This window comes from Acomys russatus, chromosome 5, assembly GCF_903995435.1.
Source record: "Acomys russatus chromosome 5, mAcoRus1.1, whole genome shotgun sequence".
Lineage (NCBI taxonomy): Eukaryota > Metazoa > Chordata > Mammalia > Rodentia > Muridae > Acomys > Acomys russatus.
Window position 1 is genome coordinate 58106883 of NC_067141.1, and position 13118 is coordinate 58120000.

At 42.8% G+C, this 13118-nt stretch overlaps 1 protein-coding gene across 1 annotated transcript in view; it reads left to right on the forward strand.

The window, feature by feature from the left end:
• LOC127189536 (1-phosphatidylinositol 4,5-bisphosphate phosphodiesterase epsilon-1-like) overlaps nt 1-9205 on the forward strand; it is a 201474-nt gene extending 192269 nt beyond the window's left edge. Inside the window, exons 29-32 of the mRNA XM_051146421.1 lie at nt 4137-4295; nt 6005-6223; nt 6727-6948; nt 9166-9205. Coding sequence (XP_051002378.1) covers nt 4137-4295; nt 6005-6223; nt 6727-6933 — 585 coding nt within the window. The 3' untranslated portion in view covers nt 6934-6948; nt 9166-9205. The remainder of the gene's footprint in view (nt 1-4136; nt 4296-6004; nt 6224-6726; nt 6949-9165) is intronic.
• The last annotated feature ends 3913 nt before the right edge of the window (nt 9206-13118 follow it).

Sequence of the window (13118 nt, forward strand, 5' to 3'; positions counted from 1 at the left end):
CATGGATATTTACATTATGATTCACAGCATTAGCAAAAATTACAGTTATGATGCAGCAACAAAAATATTATGTTTGGGATTACCACAACATGAGAAAGTGTATTAAAAGGTTGCAGCTTTAGGAAGATTAAGATCCACAGACACAGAGGGACCCTGTCTCTAAATAAATAAATAAACAAACTAATTCTAAATAAGATTCTAAGTTTCAAAACTGTTGAACTCTGTTCCATAATGGACCCCATAACTTTATTTACTAGTCTAAAAATTAATTAAAAAATAAAACAGCTGGGTGTGTTGGTGCATTATCTATAGTCTGATACTTGGGAGGCCGAAACAGAACAATAAGAAGGCCAGCCTCAGCCTGGCGGTGGTGGCTCACTTCTGTAATTCCAGCACTCAGGAGGCAGAAGCAGAGGGATCTCTGTGAGTTCGAGGCCAGTCTGGTCTACAGAACAAGTTCTAGGATGCCAGGGCTATGAACCCTGTCTCAGAAAGTATAAAAAAAGAAAAGAAAGAGGAGGAGGAGGAGGAGGAGGAGAAGTGAATCTCAGCCACACAGAAAAGGTGAGGTTAGCCTCATCCTTATGAACCTCTGCCTGAAAAATAAAAAGGGCTAGAAAGATGGCTCAGCAGTTAAGGCACATACTGCTCTTACGGAGAACCCACTTTCCATTCCTGGCACCCATGTAAGTACCAAGTGCAGTGGTGTGTCTGAAACCCATTGTGGAGGGACTGAGACAAATGGATCCTGAGAGCTATCTGACCAGCCAGCTGTGCTGAACCACAGGCTCGAGGCTCAGTGAGAGAGCCTGTCACAGAAAGGGTGTAGAGAGCCACAGAGAAAGACAACTGATGTCAACCTCTGGCATCCATACATGGACCCATGAGTCAGTGTACCTGCACACATGTGCACAACACACACACACACACACACACACACACACACACACACACACACACACAGACAAGAAAATGAACAACAAAAATACATGTTTGGTTTTTTGTTTTTTGGTTTTGTTTTGTTTTTTTTTTTTTGAGACAGTGTCTCACTGTATATCCCTTGCTAACTGTGTAGACCTTGCTATGTAGGCCAGGCTGGCCTTGAGCTCACAGAGACCCACGTGTCTCTGCCTCCCTAGTGCTGGGATTAAAGATATACACCACCATACCTAGCAAAATATGTATGCTTGCTGATTTCATGGAGCAACTTAGAATTTTCCCTCTGTGTATGTGTGTGCTCACATGCACCTGTGAGCCTGTATATGTGGAGGCCAGTGTAGACACTATTTTTAAATCTATTTGTATTTGAGTTTATATCTCTTTCCCCTGTATTGAGCCCAATCCCTTCCAACACCCCAACACCAGGTAGGAGAGAAAAAAGGTTAGTGGAGAGAAGAGGACTAGTTTTCCTTAGCTACTTCCTGCTGTTTAGGGCCATTGAGTTTCTTGGGGACAAGTCCGATCCTCGCTTCAGGATATCTCCGACTATTTCTCATCACATTGCATCAACAGCAACCAGGAGCAGCAGACGAGACCACCAGCAGCCGCCTTCTTTCTCAGAGCCCCCAGTATCTCTCTGGGTCTGGCATTTATTCCCACTGGCAAAGACCACACCCCCGCACAAGGTAGTTCGCAGATGACAAAGGGGCAGTTACCAGCTGTGGACAAACTAAAGCTGCCCCCATATCCCACACCTTGGATTAAAATAAAAACCGTGTTTACATATCTTAAACCAGGCCAGAGAAGCACCACCAGTACTCCCCAGGAGCCATCCACTTTGTTTTCTTTGAGACAGGGTGTGTCACAAGACATGGATCTCATCACGCCCACTATGTTGATAGCCCAGCAAAGGCCAGAATCAGCCTGTCTTTGCCTCCTGGTGCTGGGATTACAAGTATGTGACACCTGGCTGGCTTCTTTACATACGCCCTGGATCTTAGGTCCTCCTGCTCTTCAGCAAGCACTGTACTGTCTGCTCAGCCACACACACACTCCTTTCTTCTTGCTTTGGAGAATCATGGATCATGAATTCTGTCGTGTAGACAACCCCCCCCCCCCCATATCACTTTTTGATTGTGACATGTCCGATACCTGCAAGTGGGGAGAAAAACAAGCGGCAGCATGGTGGGGAGCGATCACGTCTTACGTAACAGAAGGAGGCGACACCATCACTGCTCTACCTCCATTGTTAGAACTGTTAGATTGTTAGAGCGATTAAGGCTGGAAACTCCAGTCATGTTAGTTGTAAGGTTGTGACTTCAGGGTTGTTGCAAAGGCTGAGGCAAATCCTTTCAAGTTTTGGTTACAATTTGGCACCACCTGGTGGCAGTTTCTTTTCCACTCTGACTTAAGTATTGGTGGGATCAATCCTGGGTGATGGGACCAGCCAGTCCAGGCCGGTGACAGCAAACTGTGACTTCTTCTGGTTAATTAGCATTGTGTCATTAGCCTATCTGTGGAAACCAGGATAAAAGAATGCTGCGAATAGACTATTGTATGTGAAGTCTTGTCATCTGATAGAGTCACCTATTTCTTCACCTTTCTTTTCCCATGTCATTCTCTTGTAGAAGATAAGTTTAAGCTACCATCATTTGAAAATGGGGCCCAATAAGTGGACAGAAGCCATGTAAAAAAATTACAATGTTTTCACATAGTTCCAGGATTTTGTGTTTTCTATTTACATATCAATGGCAGATATACACAAGGACATATTACCTAAAACAGTGATATTTTGTTTACAGACTTGTTTCCTCATTTGTTTGTTTATGAGAACGAGGTGATATGAAAAGAAAAGGTGAGAATAGGAAAGGTTTTTTCATTGTCTTGACTGTTGGAAAGACTATTTTTTTAAAATATATATTGGTTGTTTTGCCTATACATGTATCTGTGTGCCAAATGCCATGTCTGGTGCCTATGAAAGCCAGAAGACATCATTGTATCTCCTTGAAATGGAAGTACAGATGGCTGTGAGCTACCATGTGGATGCTGAGAATCAGACCCAGGTCCTCTGGAAGAGCAACCAGAGCTCTTTAACTGCTATGTTTCCAGCCCATTTGAATTTTTTTTTTTTTTTTTTTTAATAAAATGAAAATAGGGGCTGGAAAGATGGCTCAGCAGTTAAAAGCATTGCTCTCAAGAAGACGGCAGATTCCGTTCTCACTACCCACGTGGTGGTTTATGACCACCTGTAACTCCAGTTCCAGGGCATCCTACACCATCCTCTGTCCTCCAAAGGCTCCTGCACTCATGCAGTACACATACATACAAGCGGGCACACACTCGTATACATAAATTAAGTAAAGAAATAAACTTTAAAAAAAGATGTTACATATAAGAAAGAGGGAAGTTGGATTTCACTAAAATTTACCCAAACCTAATTATTCTGATACTAATTCTCCTACTACTGGAAATTCTATCAGAATTCACTGAAGTATGGCTTACCTGCACCTGCCACTAATTTAGCCTTTTCTTCATTCCACCTGGATGCGTACTCCATGTTTTATATTCCATGTGCCTACTATTTCTCTTTGTAACTCTAAGGTGAGAGGGAGATGGAATGATAAAGAGACGATGGGGCATGCGTGCCATAGCGTGTGGGTAGCAGTCAGCGAGGACTCTGTGCAATGGGTTCTCCCCTTCCACATGTGCGTGCAGCCTAAGGATTGAACACACCAGGCTTGCATGTCTAGCTCTTTTACCCACTAAGCCATCTCACCCGCTCCGATGTCTAAAAGCTCTTAAATGCGAATGATTTTGGGGGAACAGACTTGTCTTCAGTACATCTTACTGTGTTCTTATTTGGCTTTTAATAACAATCAAAACAGTGTGTTTTCTTTCTAAAAGTTGTAGTTGATTTGGTCTCTCAAAATCCACAAGTAGAAGACACATATAAAGTGGCTTATTCTAAAACCGCATTGTGAATCAACATCGGCACAAATAGAGCCTTTCTTCCCCTCAGAAGCAGGAACATCTTTTCAGCATAGTGTGTGTAATATAATGTATGAACTATAAAATTCAGGTGATGTTTTCCGTATTACCAACATACAACTCATTTTTTTGCTTTTTCTTTTTTTGTCTTCTGAATCATCTTACCAATTACTCATATATATATTCTTTTCTTTTCTTTTCTAACGCAGACCCTAGAAGAGAGAAGCAGTACCCAAGATGACAAAGAGGTGATCTTGAGCTCGGAGGAGGAGAGTTTCTTTGTCCAAGTGCATGATGTTTCTCCAGAACAACCTCGAACTGTCATCAAAGCCCCCCGTGTGAGCACTGCACAGGATGTGATTCAGCAGGTAACCATCTCCTCGGGAGCCCTGGGGTGCACTTCAGAGGGTCCAGCAGTCACAGGGCTCTGGGCTTGATCCCAGCACCACAAGTACCTCTCCTTTTCTCACTTCATGCCTCTTGCTGATATAAATGATCGAGACACATCAGATGTGTGTGCAGTGACAGCTCGTTTATGAATGAAGTTCTATAATGAGGTGGCGGGGGGCGGGGGGGGTGCCTGGACAGAGAGAATACTCTTTTTGTTTGTTTGGTTGTTGGTTTTGTTGTTTTTTGAGATGGGGTTTTTCTATGTAGCCTTGGCTGTCCTGGACTCGCTTTGTAGACCAGGCTAGCCTCAACCTCACTGAGATCCGCCTGCCTCTGTCTCCCCTAGTACTGGGGTTACAGGCGTGTGCTACCACACCCAGCTCAAGGAATACTCTTAAGAATAGGAAATATTTGTTCACTTCTGCAACTGATACTTAGCTAGTCTCTAGGATGAGTTTAGATCTCTGCTGACAATGGGTTTAGGAGGAGGCACTGCAGAAATTGCCATAGAAACGCCTGAGTAAATGCTGAATGATCATCACTGAAGGAAGCCACTAGCAGGAGGCCAACTCTGACTCTGGCCAAGTCCTCTGGGTCAAGCTGCTGTGGCATTTGCATTCACTGAACTGCTTGAGAAGTGATGCCACACAGTAAACAGCACAGACCCTAGATCACATGGCTGAAAGCTCAAATCCAGCTCTATCCCTCACTCAGAGACCTCCAGCAAGATCTCAGGATCTCACAAAGATCTATCTCTGAGTTAGACTGTGTGTTGACAGACTTTTGTGGGGAAGCAGGGGCCTCCGATTCATTTCTGCTGTATAAATCCTCCTCCCGTGTCTAATTTCACCAGCTCATTCTATTTGGTTCTGGCACCGCTGTGTGACAAGTTTCCAGGTGAATAACCTGTCGATAGTACAATGGTACTTCCCCCCACAGCTGTTGTAAAAAAGGCAGTAGTAAACACACGTGGGGAGGTTTGCACGATGCTTAGTATGTACTTGAGTGTGACTTGCTATTCCTTTTGTATGATAATTTGGTTAATATTTGCAGTCTCCTTAATTCGCTCTGAATTCCAGATCCTCATTTCTTTTGCTCAGCTTTTTCTCCCCAAAGTACAGCACAGTATCTGGTTATAACAGGTGCTGACTAAACATACAATAAGTGTATGAACAAATGAAAGATGCTCTATTAAGTGAGAGGGGAAACATGTGACTTCTAAAGTCCTTCAGCACCCACATGTGTGGTAAAGAGGAGGTCTGATGGAACAGTGAGGCTCCTAGGGGCCGGATTCCATTTCTCACTGGCTGCCCAACCTTTATATCTATACACTGTAGTGGTGGTGGAGGGGCGGCCAGCCTGGAGCTAGCCTTTTCAGTTCCCTTATTGGCTGTCCTTGCTCTGGATTCTTTTTGACCTCTGTTAAGTTTAAGCTTCTTCCTCTGGAACCTGCTTAGGTTTTCTAAGCTTAAGCTTCTGCACAAAGGAATTTTGGAAGCTGAGGTAACCCGAGAACACATGTTATAAACCACAGCTATCAAATGAAAATGAGGCAGTGGGTGACCTGATTTGAAAGATGCTCTCCATCACTAAGAGGCTCAGCCACTTTTCCACCTTAAACTTCTCATTCATAATGGATGCAAATGTGAGAGATGCTTGATTCCGCTGACCCTAACTTATCTTTCAGACCTTATGCAAAGCCAAATATTCCTACAGCATCCTGAACAATCCCAACCCAGGTGACTATGTGCTTTTGGAAGAGGTGATGAAAGATGGGCCCAATAAGAAGTCTTCTACTCCCAAGTCCTCACAAAGGATCCTCTTGGACCAAGAGTGCGTGTTTCAAGCTCAAAGCAAGTGGAAAGGTGCAGGGAAGTTCATCCTGAAACTGAAGGAACAGGTGCAGGTAACGTGAAAGTTAGGTTGAGCTTTGTTAAGTCACTGATAGTCTAAGGCACATCATAATTAAACTTGGGAGCCAGTGACACTGAGAACGTCCCTAAGTTGTGCAGTCCTTAGAAGATAGTTATTTCACTTTGTTTTTACTCTGTAGAGAGAAAAGACAAAATACCATGCTCTCCTGTGTGGTTAAAAGACCCTAAATATCCTGTCAGTGGTGACACATGCCTTTAACCCCAGCACTGAGGAGGCAAGAGGCAGGCGGATCTCTGTGAATTCAAGGCCAGCCTGGTGTCTACAGAGTGCATTCTAGTATGGCTTGGGCTACACAGAAAAACCCTGCCTCAGGAAAAATTAAAAATCCTGGGATAGAGGAGGCTTTTGGACTGTCTCCCCAAAGCTTTACTTGCCAGACAGAGGTGCAAAGGACCTGTATACTTAAGTATGCCATGGGAACTGGAGACCTGGGTTTACCTTTCCATGAAGGGAGGTTCTGTTTTTTCTACACAGGCATCCCGAGAAGATAAAAGGAGGGGCATCTCCTTTGCAAGTGAACTCAAGAAACTCACCAAGTCCACTAAGCAGCCCCGAGGACTCACATCACCTCCTCAGCTTGTGGCCTCAGAAAGTGTTCAAAGCAAAGAGGAGAAGCCTGTGGGTGCCTTGTCCCCCAGTGACACATTGAGTACCAGCAGTGAGAGAGGACAGCATGTTTGACCCAGGTACACGAAGGTACGGTGGCATTTTGAAACTAGACTCAACCGGAAGTACTTTGTAACACAAGCTGGGGCTTTGTGGTTTTCAAGAGGCTTGTCCTCTGAAGCCAGGTGGGAACGGTACCTCAAAACAGTACCAAGGCTCTGAAGTTACATGCAAGCTTGTAAGATTTTAGACTTCCTGGGCCAGAGAGGTGGTGGCACAGTGCTTAAAGGTGTTTGCTGCCCAGCCTAATGACCTGAATTAAATCTGTAGCGTTCTCATGGTGGAGAGAACTGACTCCCACAAGTTGTCCTTTGACTTCCACATTCATACCATGGCAAGTGCACACCCTTGTATTTACACACACAAACACACACACACACACACACACACACACACACACACACACACACACACACACACACACATTTAGACTGCCAGATCTTGTAAATAACTAATCAAAGACCCCAAGAAGGCAACCAACTTGTCCAAGGTACCAGACTTAAGTCATCACACATAGACTACCTTAATTGTTAATAACGTTCATGAAGAGCCCTCAAGGGCTGTATGGATCTTTCAATGTCTACAGATTCCTAATACTAGTCTAATGTTTCAATTACACCCAACAACTTCATCTCTCCCTGACTCTTAAAAAATTTTTGAAAATACGCCAGGCATGGTAGCACATGCCTGTAATCTCAGCATTTGGAAGGATGAGGCAGGAGGATCACAAATTCAAGGTCGGCCTGGGCTACCAAATGAATTCCAGGCCAACTTTGGGAACACAGATGGGAACCCATGTCTAAAAAGCCAAGCAAAACAGAAGAAAAAGAACTTTATTCTCCATGCTGGAAACGCAGTGTCAGTTGCCAACCCCACTGCTTGGTATCCAATACAAAGTCAACCTCAGCAGGTGCGTGACCTAGAATCTGAAAAAGGGACACAAGGCAATCACCCTAAGAGCCTTCTTCCCACTCTTGCTTTGGTTGGCTGTTGAGGCTGCGCTGCCCAGACCAGCTGTGGTGGTTGGAGTGAGAATGGTCTCTAGAGAGGCTCATATATTTGCATGCTTGGTCCCCAGTTGGTGGAACTATCTTCGGAAGGAGTGGGAGATGTGGCCTTCTTGGGGGACTCCATTTCCCTTGGCAAGTTATGTTCAGAAGCATTGAACTAACTTCATAGCTTTGCTCAACACTGGTGCCTTTCTTTAAAAATAGCCTTTGGCACAACTATGTCCACTTATAACCTCCTTTGTCGTGGTATTTCCAAAAACGAACACTTATTTTAAGTTCTCTCTGGATGTTCTCATAAGCAAACAAGCACAGTATTTTAGCCTTTCTGCTATAGTATTTCATGTTATTTGTTCTAAAATGATGGCATCCAGTTCCAATAATAACCTAAAAATTTCTAAAGAAGCAAATGTTCACCTTACTCCTACCTGAAATAGTAACAGTTGAAAGAATTTCTTCTTTTCCTAAAGTTGAGGATCATTTATTTGATGTAATAAAAAGGATGTTTGTTGTCTTTCCTGACAAACATGGTGTTCCAGGACAGAAGTAACAGTGTTGTACCTGCTAAGGACACCATGTCACTGTATTGGGAAGTGACTCCTTCAAAGTGGGCCACCAGAGCTGGGCCAACGACCAGCTTACTAACTCAACTTGGAGAACTGGCAATCAGAGGCACAGAGGTTGGAAAGCCTTGAAAATAGGCTATTGGATTTACTGAGAAGCGGAAGCCTATGGGCACTGGAAATGTAAATATGTCCTCTAAGATCTACCAATTAGGGCTGGAGAGATGGCTCAGGGTTAAAAGCACTGGCTGTTCTTCCAGAGGTCCTGAGTTCAATTCCCAGCAACCACATAGCAGCTCACAACTCAGTGTCCAGTTCCAGAGGACCCAACACCCTCTCACAGACATACATGTAGGCAAAACACCAATGCAAATAAAATAATCTAATAAAAAAAGATTTGTAACCAATTATTCAAATTAGCTCCTATATTGTGTACCATAGTGTACTCTTAGCCTACCTTTTTGCAAACAGAAGGTTTTTTTTGAAAGCTATCATTCATATGCCCACAGATTGTTCCACTTTCAGTTCTCGTAAGATGAATTTTGGATGATGTACATCATTAGATCATTACATCACTAGAATTCTATAGTTGAACAATGTGGAACCTGGCGAGGTTGTAAATATTTCTGCTTCTTTGTGTTCACTACCCTGACAAGCCTGTGTGGACAACGTTACAGGTGATGACCTTGACGAGATGCTATCAAGAATGAACATGGTAGAAAGAAGCATACTTCATTTCCTCCACATTTCAACTGGAAACTAATGATTTCGGAACTCGGGCCCTCTTCACACTTGGTATGAGGTTCAAGCAGAAGACAAGCAAAATGGCACAGGGCTGCCAACCAACCTCCTGAGGAACGAAGCAGGGATGCCCAGAGCATTGTCATGTTATGGATGTTACAGGTAGACAAGCCATCTGCTAAGCTGAAAGCAAGAAGCTTCAGCTGTCAAGGGCCAGGTGGTGAACATTTCAGGGTTGGGGCTATATGGCTTCTCCCGCATCGACTCAGCCCAGCTGCTGGAGGGCAAACACAGCTGCCGGCAACAGGAACAAGAATGAACATGACTGAACAATAAATTTTTATTTATGGACACTTAAGTTGGAATTTCACATCATTTTCACATATCACAAATCTTTCAAGTGTTTCAACCACTTAAAATTGTAAAATGTATTTAGTTTAAGGGTCATACAAAAATACATGAATTTGGCCCAAGGACCAGCTTGCTGACCCAACTTGGGAAAACTGCGAACCAGAGGCAGAGGTTGGAAAACCTCAGAAACTGGCCATTGGGTTTACTGAGAAGTGGAAGTCTAGGGGCATTGGAAATGTAAATATGTCCTGTAAGATTTGTAACCAATTATTCAAATTAGTTCCTATATTGTGTGCCATGGTGCACTTTTTAGGCTACCTTTTTGCGAATAGAAATAATTCTTTTTTCAAACGCTATTATTCATATGCCCACAGATTGTTCCATTTTCAGTTCTCATAAAATGAATTTAGAATGATGTACAATTTAGTATCTACTGAGTTGTAATGTTCTTAATAAGAAGCCTAATCATTTTTTAAAAACAAAAGCAGACTGAGTTGATGTTTAAAGTAGATTTATTTATTTTGCAATGTTTGTACTGACACTGTACTTGTATATTTATTAGACATAGCTTTCTTGATGTTGCTATGGGTGACAAGCACTAGTGGTTCAATCTATTTCAAGACATCCTAAAAATAAATCATATGACCATGAGAAGTGGGCTAGACATCCAGTGCAATATTGTCATCTTCATTTCTGATTTCCTGAAGAGCCATGGATCTGGGTCACACTTGCCATTTCATGTACATTATTTTAAAGCCATACTTCACAAAACCACCAGCTAAGTGCCATGGGTTCTTCTCATTCTCTGAATGAAGCATATTGCGACTTATCAGACTGAAATACATGTTCCTCCAGAGTCGAGCCTGTATTTTATTTTTCCATTGGCATAGTTCCTTTTGACTAAAAAGCCTGACTTTTACTTTGAGACTTTCTCTTACCAATCATAGAATAAATAAAACAGCCCCTTCTTTGCACATTGTAAAAAGAGAGACATGTCAAAAATACAGTACAGTTTTTGTGTCAGTGAAGTCTTTCTGCACCATCGTTCTCTTGCCGACATAATTCAGACTATTCTCAGTTGGCAGCTGCACAGCACTAAAGGTTCCCTTTTAAATCAAACAGTAGGTCTGAAACAAGTGCACAGTGTAGGTTCATTTAAAAAAGTATTCTGGAAACATTGAGTTTCTATGAACTAAAGGAGCCAAATGGTTTGGGTTACCTTGTGTTGAAAATTAAATTATTGGTCTAACCAGCCAGAGCTAAACAAAAGCTTCAGGTAATAAAATATGGAGGCAGACTGGTCTCCTACGCTTGCCCACCCCATCCTCACAGTCTTTTGCACACATGGAGATTTGGTACACAAATCTATAACTGACCCTAAACTCAAACACTGCTGTGAACAAGCCTAGCCTGTTGCATCCCAATTCAGGTTAAAGGACACACTCTACTAAAACTGAGTCTTTTAAAGCAGGACACATTACTAAAATACTGTCAACAGGGCCAGTGAGATGGCTCAAAGGATAAAGGCCTTTCCCACATAAGCCTGTTGACCTCAGTTTGATCCCAGAACCAATGGAAACGTAAAAGGACAAAATAGATTTCACAAAATTATCCCCTGTGCAACCCACATCAAATATGCATACACATACAAACATAATAATAAAATAAAAATTTAAAAATATAAGCAGTTCCTTACAGGAATATGTCCCTTAATGATGAGGACACATTCTGGGAAATGCATTATTAGGGACTTTCACTGTTTATGAAAGTCAGAATGTACTTACACAGCTAAGGTGGCTACTGTGTCACTAAGCAAGAGGAGTTCATCAGCCTTATTACAACATTATGGGATTGTAGGTATGCCCCACAGCACCCCAAACAGCAGTCCGTCATCAATCAGAGCACACTGTAAGGGACATGACTGCAATACAATTGACTACTACAGTCTCCTGTTCTCAGAAACATTAAGTTTTGACTGAAAGCTGATCTCAGTTATGGGCCACACTAGTCTACCAAATAAAAGAAATGATCCTATTCATGATTAGAATGGCTGCTAGAATTATGCCTACTACCATTTTATACTTTTAAAGATTTATTTATTTATTTTATGTATATGATCATGCAAACCAGAAGAGGGCACCAGATTGCACTATAGATGGTTGTGAGCCACCATGTGGGTGCTGGGAATTAAAGTCAGGACCTCCAGGGGGCTGGAGAGATGGCTTAAAAGTTAAGAGCACTGACTGCTCTTCCAGAGGTCCTGAGTTCAATTCCCACCAACAACATGGTGGCTCATAACCATCTATAATGTGATCTAATGTGCACTGTATGCATAATAAAAAGTCAGGACCTCTGGAAGAACAGCCAGTGCTCCTAACCACTGAGCCATCTCTCCTGCTCCATTTTATACTTTTTCAAATACAAGAAATCTGGATAGCATATTCTTTAATCAGTAAAATTGGTATGAAAAAGAACTTAAACATGCAAACTGGTTTTATTGTAATTCCCCCCGGAACCCCCCGCCCCAGAGCTGAGCACCGAGCCCAGGGCCTTGCGCTTGTTAGGAAAGTGCTCTACCACTGAGCTAAATCCTCTACCTCTATTTTAATTTTTTTGAGGTGTGAATGTGGGGATCCCTGCTAAGACTTATAACCTGTAGAGAAACAATCCCGGAGAGGCAAGAAGGAAATCTGGTTCAACACAACTCAGTTAGCTGCGCTGGTTCAAACTTCTATAGTCTGACATTGGGCAATTTCTTTTTGCCATACTTAAGCACAGCACAATTTTGGAAAAAAAGTTTCCTGGTGGCAACGAACTCAATCATGGGTGTACAATAACATTTAAGACATGCTTACATTGAAACTGTTTACAAAGTGCATGTGGCTCCTTACATAGAGATAGAGTTCTATTGACGCAGAAACAATGCTTAAGATAAAGAACAGAGAGAATGACTGAGCAAACAGAACAGCTGATGGGAACCAGGCTTGGCTTGGCCCTAAGACAACACTGAAGGTAAGTAAGCTGTTGTACAGGATAGGTGACATCTCCTGTGACGAAGAGTTTGACTGACTGAGAAGCAATGCTCAAGGTCTAGGAAGTCTAGGGAGGGAGATTCTGGGAGGAACAAATGTAATAGTCTGGGAGATCTGGGTGAAGCCTGGCCGTGCAGATAGCAAAAGATTACCAGTTTTAGCAGCGCAGTGGTGGAGCATGCCTTTAATCCAAGTACTCAGCAGGCAGAGGCAGGTGGATCTCTGAGTTCAAGGACAGGCTGGCCTCTACAAAGTTGAGTCCAGGACAGCCAGGGCTACACAGAGAAACCCTTTCTAAAAAATAACAAACAACAAAAGATTACCAGGTTGTAAACAACATCCATTCCCAGCATCGCGGGTGGAAACAGGTGAACATCTCCTTCCTCCCATGACCCACGGCTAAGCTACATATTCTCTGCAACCTCTTCCTAAAAGGAACCAAAATCCAGAGACTCTAATAATACAAGAGTATGTTAAACAAGTGGCTTTTAAACACGTTCTGAAGC